Here is an 18,214-nt window from a genome sequence, read left to right as displayed (position 1 = left end):
CTGACCCGCTGGATTCGTCAGATGAGGGTTCCCATTCCTCATCTGACTGGGTCAGAAGCCTGTAGGCCTCTTCAGAAGAATACCCCTTCCTTGCCATTTGGTCAACTAAATTTAGGGGGTATTCCCTGAGGCTACCCAAGAAAAAAGCAAGCCTGTCTTACAAATGGGAGGCTAGCGAAGTACAGGAAGCCGCTGCGATTGATAGAAATATCAAAACCGATTTTTCTATTTTTTTATTTTTTATCGCTGCAGCGCTTGTGTACTGATTGTTCAATGATTAAAAAAAAAAGAAAAAAAAATGTTTCACTTTGGCGGTGCGGGCGTGGGTGAATGCACGTGTGGGCGACCGATCAGGCCTGATCAGGCAAACACTGCGTTTTGTGTGGAGGGCGAGCTAAGGTGACACTAATACTATTATAGATCAGACTGTGATCAGTTCTGATCACTTACAGATACTATAAAAGTACCAATGCTGATTAGCGATACGCTGGGCTGGGCGCTAACTGAAGCTAACTACCTGATCACTTTATTCCCTTTCACTAGTGATTGACAGGGGTGATCAAGGGGTTAATTGGGGTGATGGGGGGTGATCTGGGGCTAAATGTGTTGTGCTTGGTGTACTCACAGTGATCTGTGCACTCTGTTGGGACCAACCGACGAAAAGGGCCCAGCAGAGAGCACAGAAGCCATTTAGCACATTATATTTATAAATATAATGTGTTAAATGGCTTGTGATTAGATTTTTTTTTTTTAAGTCACCAACCTGCCAGCGCTGATCATTGGCTGGCAGGTTGGTGACGAACTTCTCCTGCGACTTTTCCCGACCCGCGCTGCGCATGTGCGGGCCGGCTATGCGTGTAATCTCGCGTCTCTTGAGATGACGCGCCGGTGCGTCTACGAGGAATAACCTGGCCGCCCGCAGGACGCATCCCAGCGTTAGGCGGTTGGGAGGAGGTTAAAGGAAAATTGAGGTGAAATGTCAACCAAAAAAATTTATTGATTTTTTTAATGCTAATCAATTTTATATTGCAACACAGCAAAGATTAACAGCAAAATAAACCTCAATATACATTACTCTGAGTCTGCAGTTTACAGAAATACCCTATATGTGGTATTAAACTGCTGTAGCGGAACATGGCAGAAGGAAAGGAGCGCCATTTGGTTTTTGGGCACAATTTTGTATTTGAAGAGACTCTTATGAACCCCTACAGTGGAAACCCTAAAAAATTCACCCCATTTTGGAAACTACATACCCCAAAGAATATATTAAGGAGTGTACTGAACACTTTGACCCCATAAGCATTTTACGGAATTTGGAAACACTTGGCTACGAAAAAGAAAAGCTTTTTTTTAACTTAAAACATAAAAAATTTTATTATATAAAAACTTTTTTTTCTCAACTTTTGGGGGTCTGATCCCCTTTGCAATGCAGCTGAATTGTAATGCATTGGCTGTAAGTGTCTTACAAAGTGTAATACACTTACAGCTTGCTTGCCTGTGAAACCCAGGGGACTGGATCTCACAGGCTTACATGGAAGGCATCATGATACCTATGAAAGGCATCGAGCTTCCTTCCCAGCCATCGGGTCCCCGTCACCTCAGCGCTGGTACCCGATGGGTGCGGGGACCCGACATAGACATTGCATGTTTCCCCCGGTCAGTGCTGCCTGCGGCATAGAAGGGGTTAATGCATTGCCTAATGTATATTTTTTAACGATCCTGGCGAATACAGCAGGGGCCCAGCTATCAGTGACTGCAGGGGTCCGGCAGCTCCTGCACCCGCCCGAACAGCTTGCCATAGCTGTATGGCGCTGGGATTTAAGGCACAGTCCCCAGCGCTGTGCATCTATGGCGCTGATATCCTACACGTTTATATAATAAACAATATATGATAAACAATCTCAACAGCATTATACAACAAATAGCTTTACCCCACATATAACAATGCAAGAGCAAAACAATCTAATAATGACGTACAAATCTAGGACTCGTTTACATACTTGTATTAGGACTCTGTTTTATACGTACAATACATAGTTGTAATAGGGTGTATGTTGTCTTACTGTACCTCTGTATAAAATCTGAATCTGACAGAAAAACGTTTTGGTGTGCTCCATTGCAGTGCCTACTAAGGCAGAACAGAGTGCAAGATCTTGGTAACTTAAGTCTTCAGATGCTGAGATCAATAGTGATCCTGTCATCTGTGAGATTAGTCACAGGGAGAGGACTCCTCCTGACATCTGATAGCATTCCCCACAAAGAATTTGCAAGGCGCTAGTCAGTTGCTATGGCAGCCTGGGTTCTTGTGAAGGATCCTGCTATACTAAACTGCCTATTAAGCCCTGCCTATGATAGGGAGCCAGCAGAAATCTCACTGACTGCAATAGCAGTCTGGTATAAGTGATTGCATGTTCAAGGCCCCCTAGGGGAACTAAACAAAAGTTAAAAGTATTAAAAATGACAAAAGAATAAAAAATTCTGTTCACTCTGTTGTCTGAAATTGTCCAAATTTTTTAAATGCTAAAATATTTATCCCATGCCATAATTGAAAAGGAAAATCAAAATGCCAGAATTCCCTGAAAATGTGATCAAAAACGTATATTCACCCTAAAACAGTACCAATAAAACCTACAGCCCATTCCGCAAAATGAGTCCCTATTTGGCTCTGTAGACAGAAATATAAAAAAGATATATGTGTATCAAAATATGTGGATGAAATTATATATATTTTTTAAGTAGTAGAAGTAGTAAAACATAATAAACACATTATACACTACATAACAAAATTAGATACATTTATCACTGAAATCGTACTGTCCCACAGAATAAGGTTGTCAAGTAATTTTTTTTAAAACAAAACCCCAAAAACTTTTTTCAATTTAACACCACAACTATTTTTGTCATGTTTGTTAATACAACGTATGATTAAATTGAATATTGCTATAAAAAAAACGCCCTTAAACTGCTATGTAAAAATTTAAGAAATCATGGCTCTTTGATGGTGGGAAGAAAAAAAATGTAAAATGAACATTGGCCTGTTCCTGCAGGGGTTAAGCGCCACAGTACCGAATCAGTGCTACAGCCTCTTCAATGGTCAGAATTCCATCATACACATATTGTGTATCTGCTGTGGGTGTTTGCCCTGGTAGGCAGGCGGTAGCGGTGGCAGTACAGAGGCTCAGGAGACAGGCTTTGTGTCCAAACCGTGCTCTTTTATTCACTCCAGTGCGTCACATCAAAAACTGTGCAGTTCACACAATAGCAATGTTCAGAAACGCCACCTCCCACAACGGAGCCCCAAATGCTGCAGGCGTCTCAGTACCTGTTCACACAGTCTCTCCCACACCTTGTCGTGGGGCAGGTTTGTCCAAGTTCATGCAAGGTAGACAGGTTATGTGTCGTCCTGGACAAGGGATTGGCTCCGGCCACAGGATCCCTTCTTTTGGTCCTTCTCTGCGCCTGCATCAGTTGTGCAGTCTTTGTTAGACGAAGCAGACTATGGAGCTCAGCCTCCCGTACAGCTTCCTGCAGAGAGATAGGAGACCGCACTACATCACTCCCCCAGTCGGTGAACACCAAACCTATATTCACACACTCTGGGTGTAACAGGAAGACCACACCCACCAACCATAGTGAAGGATTAACTCCTTCACTACCCGACTAGGGCCAGAGAAACCAACCTGCCCGCATCAGTGTAGACTGACACCAACAACCGAAAACCGTCTGTTGCAAACGGCTATGGCGTAACCCTTCCTCCCCCGTCAACCCGTGCTGGTCCCCGGGGAACAGAAACCCACCCTGCTCTTTGCTAAGAGCCGGCCCAGACCACTCTGTGACTCACTGCTGAAAATACACAAAAGACCCGGCTCTTACTCCACCGGAGCCACGACCCCCAGTGGCACATATCTTCCGTCCACTACCACTCCAGATACTTCCCTACACTGCCAAATGTAACTCTGTGTCAGCTGTGTTTAATTCATAAAAATCATATCACTAAGTCTACTTTCACACTGACGTTTTGGCTTTCCGTTTGTGAGATCTGTTCAGGGTTCTTACAAGCGGTCCAAAACGGATCAGTTTTGCCCTAATGCATTCTCATTGGAATAGGATCCACTTAGAATGCATCAGTTTGCCTCAGTTCCGTCTCCATTCTGCTTGGGAGGCAAGCAGCGTTTTGGTGTCCGTCTGACGAAACTGAGCCAAACAGAGGATGGATCAGTTTTCTATGACACAATCTGGCACAATAGAAAACGGATTTGTCCTCTATTGACTTTCAATGGTGTTCAAGATGGTTCCGTCTTGGCTATGTTAAAGATAATACAAATGCATCCGTTCTGAACGGATGCAGACAGTTGTATTATCTGAACGGATCCATTTGTGCAGATCCATGACGGATCCGCACCAAACGCAAGTGTGAAAGTAGCCTTACATGAAACCAGCTCCCCTATGCAGTATAATGGCAGAATGGCTTAGTGACATGAGTTCAGTAATCTGTCACTGGTGTAGTAACATCAACCTGTTTTATAGAATTGAGCTTTGAAATTGTATAGCATGTGCTAGCATGTCAAGAGATGAGTCCAATAAAGTGCTTGTTGTGCATGCTGCCCCCAACCTCTGGACAATAATTGACAGTTTTTTCCCTGTTGTGTATAGGAAAAAACTGGCAAATATCATCTGACTCCTCTCTCTCAGAGCTAGCGTGTTTGGTTTCAGTTTCATAGCTCGGTTCTATTAAACTGCTCGATATTAATACATCAGTGATAATCCACTAAACTCAACGGGTCTGTCACTACACATAAGGGAGCTGACAAGTTCCCATTAAACTAGCCGTTTTTCTACTATCAATATACTGTGGTTTTATTTCACTTTTGCCTCATGCACACGACCGTTTTTTTTTTTAAGGTCCGCAAAAACGGAGTCCGTAGGTCCGTGATCCGTGACCGTTTTTCCGTCCGTGGGTCTTCCTTGTTTTTTGGAGGATCCACGGACATGAAAAATGAAAAAAAAAATCTAAGTCAAGTTTGCCATTGAAATGATAGGAAAAAACGGACACGGATCACGGACGCGGATGACAATCTTGTGTGCATCCGTGAATTTTCACGGACCCATTGACTTCAATGGGTCCGTGAACCGTTGGCCGTGAAAAAAATAGGATAGGTCATATTTTTTTCACGGCCAGGAAACACGGATCACGGATGCGGCTGCCAAACGGTGCATTTTCAGATTTTTCCACGGACCCATTGAAAGTCAATGGGTCCGCGAAAAAAAAAGGAAAACGGCACAACGGCCACGGATGCACACAACGGTCGTGTGCATGCGGCCTTTTGCTGATATTTTACACATTTGCATATTTTTTTAACATTCCAGATACTGTATATAAATGCTCTTATTTTGTTTTCACTAGAAGCACTATTGTCCTTGTCCTCCTGGTGCTCTGCATATGCTTCCTGGTGGCTTGTATTATGTACTTACATGTCACACGAGTGCAGGTAAGTAAATTATCAGAACAGACTTTAAATGTTTTAGAGACTTTAGTTCTGGCTATCCTGCATGCAGTAATTTCCTCCCTCAGTGATGCCGTCATTTAAAGTGGTCTTATTTGTTGCACATAGTATTTGTAAGCATCCTTACTTTCTGTTCAGTGACTTACTATTATTACCTCATAGAAACAAATGTGCAGGAACAGCACACAACGGTCCGTACTTGTTACAGGAGGATTCAACAGCCCCGCACCTGCCATGGATCCAATTAGCCAGAAAATATGTAGAAATCAAAAAGCGGTGGCTGCATCTCCCATCACTTTATTTTTATTGAGGACTTCACAGTATACAAAAACTGAGCAATGTTTCGGCTGTGCAACAGCCTTAATCAAGCACAAATCTTTTATGCTTGATTAAGGCTGTTGCACAGCCAAAACGTTGCTCAGTTTTTGTATGCTGTGGAGTCCTCAATAAAGATGAAGTGATGGGAGATGCTGCCACCGCTGTCTGATTTTTACTGTTAGCTCAGTGATCGAATGTAGTTAACCCTCAATACTGCAATAGTGTGTCATGGTGTTGGCGTAGGCTCAGGAGCTGTGCCCACTCCAAGACATGCAGATACAAGCTGTATTATACAGCTAGCACCCTGCTCTTACTGCCAGGATCAGAAGTAACTCTATACCTGGCAGCTTAACCCCTCAGATACCATGTTCAATAGTGACAGCAGCATCTGAGCAGTGAAGCACAGGGAGGGTTCTTCACCAGTAGGAACCCCCAAATGCAATTGCAGGGTGCGAGTAGTTGGCATGGCAGCCAGGTGTCTTCTGGAGGGCTCTAAGCCTGCTATTTCCCAGCCTGCCATTTCCCAGTCCTACCCCTGGCAATATGTAATAGATTGTCAGAATGTTTATGCACGTGTAATCCAGAAGCAGGTTGAACTGGGCTAAAAATAAAATAAAAAAATGAATATAATTGGTGTCGCTGCATTAGCAAAAACCCTAATCTATTAAATGTTCCCATTTTTTTACCCGCAGAGTGAATGCTGTGAAAGAAATTATAATATAAAATACGCCAATACCAGAATTGTCTTTTTTTGTCATGTCGCCTCCCCCCAAAAAAGAAATTAAAATAATAAAAGGTTCCATATAGCCCAAAATGGTATCAATAAAAGCTATTGCTTGCCCGGCAATTAAAAAGCTCTCACACAGCTCTGTTAGCAGAAAAGTGCAACAGTTAGGCATGTCCGAATATGACAACACAAAGCAATTTTTTTTTTTTTAAAGGTTTTTAATTTCTACAAATAGTAAAATGTAAACTGTGAGGGCAATTACCCCTGTGTCTATGATTATGGGTTCCAAATTCATATAGTGTAATGTGCACAGAGAAGGCTGATACATGCAATGGTTGTAATCAGTAATCTGCTTTATTGTAACATTAGCACATAATCTTATACCATAATTATTGGTAGACGCCCAACAGCCGTGCGTCACATAAACCACATAAAGACAGAAAAAATGAAACCTTTAGCAGAAAGAGAATCTTAAACTTAGAACAGCAGAAACTATCATTTATACAAATAGAACAGGAGGGGGGGAGGTTGTCAGCTGAATTCCCCCCCCCCCCCTTCCCCCAGCATGCCTGCAAAGAGCTGACTCTAACATTTTTATAACCTCTAATTGAACTCTGGTTCAGATAGATATAGGATATACAAGATGGAGTTCTATCACAATTCCCCCATTTTGAGAAATCTGTGAACTGTTACCACCCAAAGGTACTTCAGAACAAGCTAATCCTATTCTGCCCTAAGGATTCCCTTCAGGGGGAACAGTACCACAGATACTCTCAATAATATCGATATTGTTTCCCCTTCTTACAAACTTTATTAATAAACATATCTATGTCGGAATGGGGGATTATAAAGGTTGCAGGAGTAAGCCGGGCAATTGTACATAAACCAGTGACATTTCTGAGCAACCATTAGTATGCCTTATGCCCACAGACCAGGACTATATCTTCTGGGACTGCAACCACCGTACTATTAAACAACTGAATTATCAAATTGGCCAGTTGGACACCTTCTGCCAGTTCTGGTCCCTTTTCCTGACTCTCTGAGGAGTTAGAGGTCATTCCGGCAATTAAATCAACTAAAGTACGATTGTTGCAGGCCAGATTCTTACCATTTACAGGATCTATCATTATTCATGTGCAGCTGCTGGGGAAAGTACAACGCTAACCTGGGGGCACTTCCAAACAGGATCTCAAATGGGGACAACCCTGTCCTCTTGTTTTGGGTAATCCTTACTGAATATAGAGCCAGAGGCAAGCACTCTGTCCAGGGCCTCTGGATCTCCCACATGGCCTATTATCCATTCAAACGCTCAACTCGGAAAGCGTGGATCACCCCTAATGCCTGCATAACTTCCCTCATCACTTCAACTGCGAAATGAGAACCTCTGACTCAATAGCTTCAGGAACACCATACCTGCATATCAGTTCACTGACCAGTTTCTTTGCCGTATTCTTGGCATTTGCTTTGGCTACTGGGAAGGCTTCCGGACAACCTGAAAAGAGATCAACACACATGAGAACAAATTCATACACTCTTCCTTTGGTAGTTGTATATAGTCTATATGCAGTCTCTGAAACGGGTAAAGTGGCCTGGGGGGGTGCTTGCTTGGAGTCTTCACCACTTGACTGGGGTTATTCAGTGCACAGAGAAAACCCTGGAGCAATCCACTTACTATGGCACCTTTCGATAGGTGAGTGGGCCCCCTGAGCAATCATAGGACACTTCCTGACACTTCCCAGAGTCCCTGCCCATTAGGCACTGCTCCTCTCTGAGTCCAGGAGGTCTTTTCTCCTTCATCTGCCTGTGAAGACAGTTTAATCAACACATCTTCAGATATGTGGTGAGGCTCCAGGACGCCGACAGGGATTACCTCAGGTTTCCAATGCTTCACTGCTGCCTCTTTTGCAGCCCCATCTGCCCTGTTTTTGCCCCTAGCCTCACGGGTTTGTTGTCTGGTATGTGCCTTAACCTTAACCTCATTAGTTCAAACACTGAGTCTTTGTTTTTAATGGGCTGACATGCAGAGGTTAGAAAGTCTCTAGGCCGCCATATGGGTCCATAGTCATGTGCAATACCAAAACCATACCTAGAATCTGTATTTTGATGTTCACCTTCTTCCCTGAGCCAATTTACACGCCTCAGTGAGTGCCTTCAGCTCTGCCTCCTGCGGAGACATGTACAGAGGGGAGTGGTTCAGCAATGGCTACCTCATGCTGTTTGACCACTGCATATCCAGTGTGGAACTGGCCATCCTCTCCCATATTCCTGCTTCCATCTACAAAACACTAAAAATCAGGGTTAGGCTACTTTCACACTAGCGTTCGATCGGATCCGTTCTGAACGGATCCGATCATAATAATGCAGACGGAGGCTCCGTTCAGAACGGATCCGTCTGCATTATTTTAGCATATAAAAGCTAAGTGTGAAAATAGCCTCGTACGGATCCGTCCAGACTTTCAATGTAAAGTCAATGGGGGACGGATCCGCCTGAAGATTGAGCCATATTGTGGCATCTTCAAACGGATCCGTCCCCATTGACTTACATTGTAAGTCTGGACGGATCCGCACGGATCCGCACGCCTCCGCACGGCCAGGCGGACACCCGAACGCTGCAAGCAGCATTCAGCTGTCCGCCTGTCCGTGCGGAGGCGAGCGGAGCGGAGGCTGAACGCCGCCAGACTGATGCAGTCTGAGCGGATCCGCTCCATTCAGACTGCATCAGGGCTGGACGGCTGCGTTCGGGTCCGCTCGTGAGCCCCTTCAAACGGAGCTCACGAGCGGACCGACGAACGCTAGTGTGAAAGTAGCCTTATCAAGAGGTTTTTCATGAGAAAATCCAGAAGTTTCTTGTTGCATCAACTGTATACAATCATGAGAAGCATTTTCAGCTAAATCAGACAAAAGGCTACCTGTGCTACCCTCCCCCATTTCTGAATATGTGATTGGTAACAAAATAGCAGGATTCAGAGTAGTACATTTTTTGAAAGAAATGAGAAGTGCACATTGGAGTCTGAGTTTTCTAGCCATAGAAATATGGTTTAGTTGCACTTGTGTGAGTGTCCTGTTAGTTTGCACAACTGTATGTTTCCATCCGCCCCCTGCACTTCCTGAAACTAAAACTGATTGCTAAAAAGGAAATTGTGGGGAGGGGGTGTTATCTATACACAGAAACTGCCATGTCTTCACAGCTGCTCATTAATTTCATTGCACTGCCGCGACTGCCCTGACACAGGAGGGGGCGCCGCGGGCAACAGGGTCTAATCTGCCTGACTGTGACCCTGAATTTCAGAACAGATATTTTGGAATACTCAGGGCTGGGGCTGAGGTTATGCACAGCTTCATTGTATGAAAATTATTCGCTGCCTCTTATGTCAGGTGAAATGGGTCAGATAACAGACAATCACACAGAGGCTGCATTAACATGGAGGCATGTCTAATACAGGGGTGACAGTATGACACCAGCCCCCTTAGGCTTTGTGCTCCTTTGGGCACTTGAATCTTTTCAACAGCCTCCCTTCTATCTGGGGTTTTCAAAATTGTCACCTTGTTAACTTCTCTAGGAAACATGAACCATTCTGTAACTGACAGGCGGCCCCTTAACTGGGTTTCTTCTTTAGTAACAATTGGGTAACAACCGTACTGTCTTATCTTTAGTTTAACTGGCTCAGATTCACGGACTGTTTCTCCCATAAATCCCACAGCTGGTACATAACGAGGGCTTACTCTAGATCATCCTCCCTCGGACAGTCCTTCTGGTCCTTCACCTAGTCAAGACTTAAAGAGGACCTTTCACCGATTATGACAATGTGAACTAAGTATACAGATACATAGAGCGGCGCCCGGGGATCTCACTGCACTTACTATTGTCCCTGGGCACCGCTCCGTTCTCCCACTATGCCCTCCGGTATCTTCGGTCACAAAGTTATGGTAGGCAGAGTCTGCCCTTGTTCTGCTGTAGCGCTGGCCAATCGCAGCGCAGAGCTCACAGCCTGGGAGGTTATTTTCTCCCAGGCTGTGAGCTCTGCAATGCGATTGGCCAGCGCTACAGCAGAACAAGTGCAGACTCCACCTACTATAACTTAGTGAGCGAAGATACCGGAGGGCATAGCGGGAGAACGGAGCGGCGCCCAGGGATAATAGTAAGTGCAGTGAGTTCCCTGGGCGCCGCTCTATATGTCTGCATACTTAGTTCACATTGTCATAATCGGTGAAAGGTCCTCTTTAAGCACAGACCACCTTAGGGACCCATTAGATCTATAATAACGTCAACACGGGTTGTCCCTTACAAGTACCCAACTCTTTGTCTTCATATGTTCTCTATCTCAGCAAACAGAGTTCCTACGGGTTCTGCAGCAGTCATTCTTGCATGTACATTCAACCCAAACACCCCTCACTCCCTGAGAGGGATGGCAGTAACAACCGGACTTGATGAGTCGCAACTTCAAAAAATCAGTACGGGAATTTCCTCTGCTACATTGCACAGTTTTTTTTCCCTTCTTCTGAGGGGAGACACAATCAACAAGTATACACAATAAAGATAAACTTTTAACTTCTTGTTTACCCATTTGAACATTAACAAGACTAAAACAAGCAGCACCTCTCCTTTAACAACAAGCAGGACTCACCTCACTGGCAGACAGGATTTTTCCCCGGCTTCCACAGTTGGCCTGCCGGTCGGACCACCCTCTCTGCCCTTTCGTCTGGCAATTCCTTTAGACTCTCACAGGCAGAAATCTCTTGTGGTCTCAGTTAGTCCCGTCCCTGCGCTCAAAGCACAACCTCCTGCCAGGAGAATTCTCTTGCCCTGGTTAATTGTTACCTGGGAGACGCCTGACACACAACACAAACCACATTAAACACAGAAAAGAATATCCACAATAGAGTAAAATTTTTCTTCTCAGTCTGGTTCTAAAGACCCAAAATGTCAACACCAGTTACTACTCACAGTATGATCATCGTCCAGTAGACAGACAGCTGTGATGTAACAAAACAAAGCAACTAGAGGCAGGCAAGATTGCTTACCTTCTCATGGGGCCGCAGTCCTCTCCTTAAGTGGCTTTCGTAACGCCCCGGAGGTCATTTATGTCTGCTACCGATGCTTCATTCTCTCTCAAACACCCAGTTTCAACCTCACAAACTACTTTTATGCATATGTCAACAACTCCATTGCATCCATGATCCCTAATCCAACCACCATAAGTTTGTTTGAACTTTTCCCACACTTCCACTAGAGTCTTTTCTGTCTTGTAACCCTCTGGGAAACTAAGATTATTAGCCATATCAGTCAGTTGTCCACAGGTTTTGTCATTCAACACTAAAGAATACAATTTCCTGACGTCAGTTTCTCCTAGTCCTTTCCTAAAGCTTCCTCACTTGTAACAGTGTACTCTAGAAGACTAAAATTATTTCAGAACACAGAACTTCCTCACTATATACCTAGTGTATTCTGCACTGAGCCTCAACTTATTCAACCCCTCAGGGGGTTCCAGGGCTCCTGATTTCCCTTTTTGGTGTTCTTACTTATTTTCCGCAAAACATACTGCACAACAGATATCTATGTCAGCAATCCCAGTCTGTCTCAAACGTTCTCTTCAAAAGTCTTACCCAATAATCATAGTGTCATGGTCTTACCTCCTTGCTGTTCTCCTTCGTTTGACATGTGCTGGCGGCCATCTTGGTTTCTGGGTTTCTTGTAGCTTCCCACCCTGCGGCTCCTCCTTCCCACTGGGAGGAGCTGGATGCCTAGCTCATATATATAGGAGGTCTGTGGCTTCAGTTCCCTGCTTGGTCCTCCTGTGCTCACATGCTTCTAAGACTGCTGCTGCTTCTGGTTCCTGATCCTGGCTTCGTCTGACTACCCTGCTGATTCCTGATCCTGGCTTCGTCTGACTACCCTGTTGGTTCCTGATCCTGGCTTCATCTGACTACCCTTCTGGTTCCTGATCTCTGGTTTCGCAAGACCCTGCTTCGGTTTAGCCATCCGTTTGGACTTTTGCCTTACAGTTTATTTTCAATAAAGCCTTCTTATTTCCACTCATCTCTTGTTGTACGTCTGGTTCATGGTTCCATGACATTAGGACCAAGCCATGAATTCTGACGGTACAGGGCCATCCTCGCTACCTACGCTGGTTGCCAGACTTGATCAGCAGGATCACCTGTTGGGTCGGTTCGCTGTGGCGTTGCAAACCCTGCTTGAACGCACGGCTCATTTAGCTTCCGTTGCCGATGGGTCGGTTGTCGCTCCTGGGCCCGCTCCTACTGCCGCTCCGGTTGTTGCGCCAGAGTCTACCCCGACACCTGTTGCTGCGCCTGCGGTGTTTCGGGGTATGACCGGTTCTGCCCCCCTTCCACAGCGCTTTGGGGGAGAGCCAACTCAGTGCCGAGGTTTCCTTAACCAGGTGGGCATTTACTTCGAGTTGCTGCCACATGCCTTTCCTACTGAGAGATCAAAGGTGGGCTTCTTGATCTCGCTGCTCTCGGACAAGGCCTTGGCCTGGGCCAGCCCTTTATGGGAGAACAACAATCCGGTGGTTGCCGAGTTTTCCGGTTTTGTTGCTTCTCTTCGGAAGGTATTCGATGTGCCGGCTCGTGCTGCCTCTGCTGCGAAGCTCCTTATGTCCATCAGACAGGGTTCACGATCCGTAGCTGAATACGCCATTGAGTTTCGTACCCTGGCAGCAGAGGTGGGCTGGAATAATGAGGCTCTGGTCGCTGCTTTCTCTCATGGTCTCTCGGATGCCTTGAAGGATGAGGTTGCAGCTAAGGACCTACCTGTGGAGCTCGAGTCTCTTATTTCTTTCCTGATTTTGATTGACACCAGACGCAGGGAGAGACCTTCCTTTCAGGAGAGCCTGCGGAGGCCTTCTAACAGATTGGCGCCTACGTTTGCTGTCCCACCCGTGCCTCCCTCTCCTCCCACGCCTCCTGGGGATGACTTGTCTGGGGGTGAACCCATGCAGCTGGGGTTTGCTCGCCTGTCCGAGGGGGAGAGGGTACTCCGGAGACGCGAGGGCCGATGCATGTACTGTGGTCTCGGTGGACATTTTCGGTTGGCATGCCCGAACCGTCCGGGAAACGCTCGCACCTGAGATCCTGTCGGGGGCAGATCTTGGGTGGAGTCTCCTCGTCCCCGGTTTCCCGTGTTGACAAACCACTGATTACTGTTGTCCTCTCCTGGGTCGGGGGCTCGGTGACGACCCAGGCGTTGGTGGACTCTGGTGCTGGTGGTTTGTTCATTGATAGTGTGTTCGCTGCCGCCAATTCCATTCCTCTGCAGTCTCGAGGTTCCCCACTGGCTCTTGAGGCGATAGACGGCAGACCCCTTCTGCCGCCACACGTGACTCATTAAACCCTTCCAGTGGGGATGGCCATTGGTGTCGTTCACAGAGAGTCGGTCTGTCTCCAGGTTATTTCGTCTCCACACTACTCGGTGGTCTTGGGGTACCCCTGGCTCCAGAAGCATAATCCGACTTTCGATTGGAGATCGGCCGAGATCCTCTCGTGGTCACCGCAGTGTGGGGCTAGTTGCATCCATGGGCCTGTCAAGTTGCTGTGTACTTCCTCGGACTCTCTGTTGCCTCCTGAATACGAGGAGTACCGGGATGTATTCGATAAGGTGCGTGCGGTTGCCCTACCTCCGCACCGCCCATACGATTGTGCCATAGAGTTACAATCTGGTGCCGTTCCTCCTCGTGGCCAAGTCTATCCACTGTCGGTAGCGGAGAATGAGGCCATGGAGGAGTACGTGAGGGAGGACCTTTCACGCGGACACATTCGCAAATCCTCGTCCCCGGCAGGGGCTGGATTTTTCTTTGTGAAAAAGAAGGGCGGTGAGTTGAGGCCTTGCATCGATTACAGGGGTCTCAATCGCATCACGATCAAGAACGCTTACCCGATACCCTTGATTTCCGAGCTGTTCGATCGCCTCAAAGGGGCCACGGTCTTTACCAAACTCGACCTGAGGGCGGCATATAACCTGGTAAGGATCAAGGCGGGCGATGAGTGGAAGACCGCGTTTAACACCAGGACCGGTCATTATGAATCCTTGGTTATGCCCTTTGGGTTGTGCAATGCGCCCGCAGTCTTCCAGGAATTCATCAACGATGTTTTTTGTGACCTGTTGCAGCAGTGTGTGGTGGTCTATTTGGATGACATCTTGGTATATTCTGAATCCATGGAGGCCCACATTCTGGATGTCAGACGAGTGTTGCAACGGTTACGAGAGAACAAGCTGTTCGGTAAGCTTGAGAAATGCGAATTTCACCGATCCCAGGTAACCTTCTTAGGTTACATCATTTCCGCTGAGGGGTTCTCCATGGATCCTGAGAAGGTTTCGGCTGTCTTACAGTGGCCCCAGCCCAGTGGTCTTCGTGCCCTGCAGCGCTTTTTGGGCTTCGCCAATTATTATCGGAAGTTCATCAGGGACTTTTCCATGCTAGCCAAGCCTCTCACGGATCTGACCAGGAAGGGCAGTAATCCCCAGGTCTGGCCGCCCGAGGCCATCCGAGCTTTTGAGGCTCTAAAGTCCGCCTTTGTGTCGGCTCCGATTCTGTCGCATCCCAACCCTGGGTTGCCGTTTGTCCTCGAGGTGGACGCGTCTGAGACGGGAGTAGGCGCCCTCCTGTCTCAGCGTAGAACACCAGAGGGTCCTCTGCTTCCTTGTGGGTTTTACTCCCGGAAACTGTCTTCCGCGGAGTGCAACTATCAGATTGGTGACAGGGAGTTATTGGCCATCGTGCAGGCCCTTAAAGAATGGAGGCACTTGCTCGAGGGCTCGGTGGTTCCGGTTCTCATCCTGACGGACCACAAGAATCTGACCTACCTCTCTGAGGCCAAGAGATTGACACCACGTCAGGCCAGATGGGCTCTGTTCTTGTCACGTTTTAATTACGTGGTCTCCTACCTACCCGGTTCCAAGAACATCAGAGCGGATGCCTTATCACGGCAGTACTCTGAGCTGTCCGGGGAGGAGTCGATTCCGACTTCGGTCATACCTCCGAATCAGATCCTGGCCGCCATTCGCACCAGCCTGACCTCTCCCCTGGGTGAGCAGATTTTGGCGGCTCAATCTGGTGCTCCCTCTGGGAGACCCAACGGCAGGTGTTTTGTGCCTGAGGAGTTGCGCACTCGGTTGTTGCGAACCTACCATAACTCCAAGGCCGCGGGGCATCCTGGAAAGAATCAGCTGTCCTGGGCTGTTTCACGTCTGTTCTGGTGGCCTTCTCTACGTTCCGACATCGCCGCATATGTAGCGGCATGCTCCGTTTGTGCCCAGAGTAAGTCCCCTCGGCACCTTCTGTTGGGCCTTTTGCAACCCATAGCCACCGGGGAGCGTCCATGGTCACACCTGGGGATGGATTTCATTGTGGACCTCCCTGCATCCCGAGGCCATACGGTCATTCTCATGATAGTGGATCGGTTTTCCAAAATGTGCCACTGTGTACCTCTCAAGAAGTTACCCTCTGCACAAGAGTTGGCCTCGATTTTTGCCAGGGAGGTCTTCCGGTTGCACGGTTTGCCCAAGGAGATTGTGTCGGATCGGGGGAGTCAGTTTGTGTCCAGGTTCTGGCGCGCCTTTTGCTCCCAGTTAGGGATTCATCTCTCTTTCTCATCGGCCTACCACCCTCAGTCCAATGGGGCCGCAGAACGATCCAATCAGGCCTTGGAGCAATTCCTTCGTTGCTATGTCTCCGATCACCAAGACAATTGGGTTGACCTCCTGCCTTGGGCTGAGTTTGCCAGGAACACGGCGGTGAACTCTTCCTCTGGGACGTCTCCCTTCATGGCCAATTATGGGTTCCAACATGCCGTGTTACCGGAGGTATTCTCTCCCCAGGATATTCCGGCTGTGGAGGATCACCTTTCCGTCCTACGTGTTTCTTGGGTACAGATCCAGAGGTCCCTTGAGGTCTCTGCGCAGCGCCAGAGACTCCAGGCTGATCGCAGACGAGCGCCCGCTCCTTCCTACCAGGTCGGAGACCGCGTATGGTTGTCCACCCGCAACCTCAACCTTCGAGTGCCCACTCCCAAGCTGGCGCCTCGCTTTGTTGGTCCCTTCCGAGTGCTTCGCAGGGTAAACCCGGTAGCCTATGCCCTTGCGCTTCCTCCTGGCATGCGGATCTCCAACGTGTTTCATGTCTCCCTCTTGAAGCCACTGGTGTGTAATCGTTTCACTTCCTCGGTTCCTCGGCCTCGTCCGGTCCAAGTGGGCAATCGTGAGGAGTATGAGGTGAGCAATATCCTGGACTCACGCCTGGTCCGCGGCCGGGTGCAGTTTTTGGTCCATTGGCGTGGTTATGGTCCAGAGGAGCGTTCCTGGGTTCCCTCCGCAGATGTCCATGCTCCTGCCTTGCTCCGAGCCTTCCACGCACGCTTCCCTCAGAAACCGTTCCTTACTCCGCGGAGGAGGGGCCCTTGAGGGGGAGGTACTGTCATGGTCTTACCTCCTTGCTGTTCTCCTTCGTTTGACATGTGCTGGCGGCCATCTTGGTTTCTGGGTTTCTTGTAGCCTCCCACCCTGCGGCTCCTCCTTCCCACTGGGAGGAGCTGGATGCCTAGCTCATATATATAGGAGGTCTGTGGCTTCAGTTCCCTGCTTGGTCCTCCTGTGCTCACATGCTTCTAAGACTGCTGCTGCTTCTGGTTCCTGATTCTGGCTTCGTCTGACTACCCTGCTGATTCCTGATCCTGGCTTCGTCTGACTACCCTGTTGGTTCCTGATCCTGGCTTCATCTGACTACCCTTCTGGTTCCTGATCTCTGGTTTCGCAAGACCCTGCTTCGGTTTAGCCATCCGTTTGGACTTTTGCCTTACAGCTTTATTTTCAATAAAGCCTTCTTATTTCCACTCATCTCTTGTTGTACGTCTGGTTCATGGTTCCATGACACATAGGAATATCATCTCTTTAGAGTTCTTTAGCAAAAACAGGCTGGACTGTAAATCAGCTTTTTAGACTCCAACTCCACACTGATTTGGACAGACAGAAGATGAGGCACAGATTTTAGCAAGATAAAGTATCTTACCTTGCTGCGCTGCTTTAAGTGGATCTGTACGTCCTCTGACTGTCTGACTGTGGTTATCGGGGTGTGGAAGGAGAGCCGATTAGTCCAGCCCCACATTGGGTTCCAAGTTTTGTGAGGGCAATTACCCCTGCATCTATGATTATGGGTTCCAAATTCATATAGTGTAATGTGCACAGAGAAGGCTGATACACGCAATGGTTGTGATCAGTAATCTGCTTTATTGTAACATTAGCACATAATCTTATACCATAATTATTGGTAGACGCCCAACAGCCGTGCGTCACATAAACCACAAAAATACAGAAGAAATGAAACCTTTAGCAGAAAGAGGATCTTAAACTTAGAACAGCAGAAACTAGCATTTATACAAATAGAACAGGAGGAGGGGGGAGGTTGTCAGCTGAATTCCTCCCCCCCCCCCCCCCCCCAGCGTGCCTGCAAAGAGCTGACACTTGTCTAACATTTTAATAACCTCTAATTGAACTCTGGTTCAGATAGATATAGGATATACAAGATGGAGTTCTATCTCTCACATAAACATAATAGTGGAATTGCATTGTTTTTTCAGTTACCCCACCGCAATGGTGGAATTGTATAGTTTTTTGCACAGTCACCCCAAAAATGTCTTAATAGTTATACAACTT

General features: G+C 47.3%; 1 protein-coding gene across 1 annotated transcript in view; it reads left to right on the top strand.

The window, feature by feature from the left end:
- Positions 1 to 18,214, top strand: part of ADCY1 (adenylate cyclase 1) — a 435,025-nt gene that overhangs the window by 292,762 nt on the left and 124,049 nt on the right. Inside the window, exon 11 of the mRNA XM_044294968.1 lies at positions 5,405 to 5,489. Within this exon, the coding sequence (XP_044150903.1) occupies positions 5,405 to 5,489 (85 nt within the window). The remainder of the gene's footprint in view (positions 1 to 5,404; positions 5,490 to 18,214) is intronic.

Source organism: Bufo gargarizans, chromosome 5, assembly GCF_014858855.1.
Source record: "Bufo gargarizans isolate SCDJY-AF-19 chromosome 5, ASM1485885v1, whole genome shotgun sequence".
NCBI lineage: Eukaryota > Metazoa > Chordata > Amphibia > Anura > Bufonidae > Bufo > Bufo gargarizans.
Note: the sequence above shows the minus strand (reverse complement) of the source record. Positions and strands in the feature narration are given on the sequence as shown.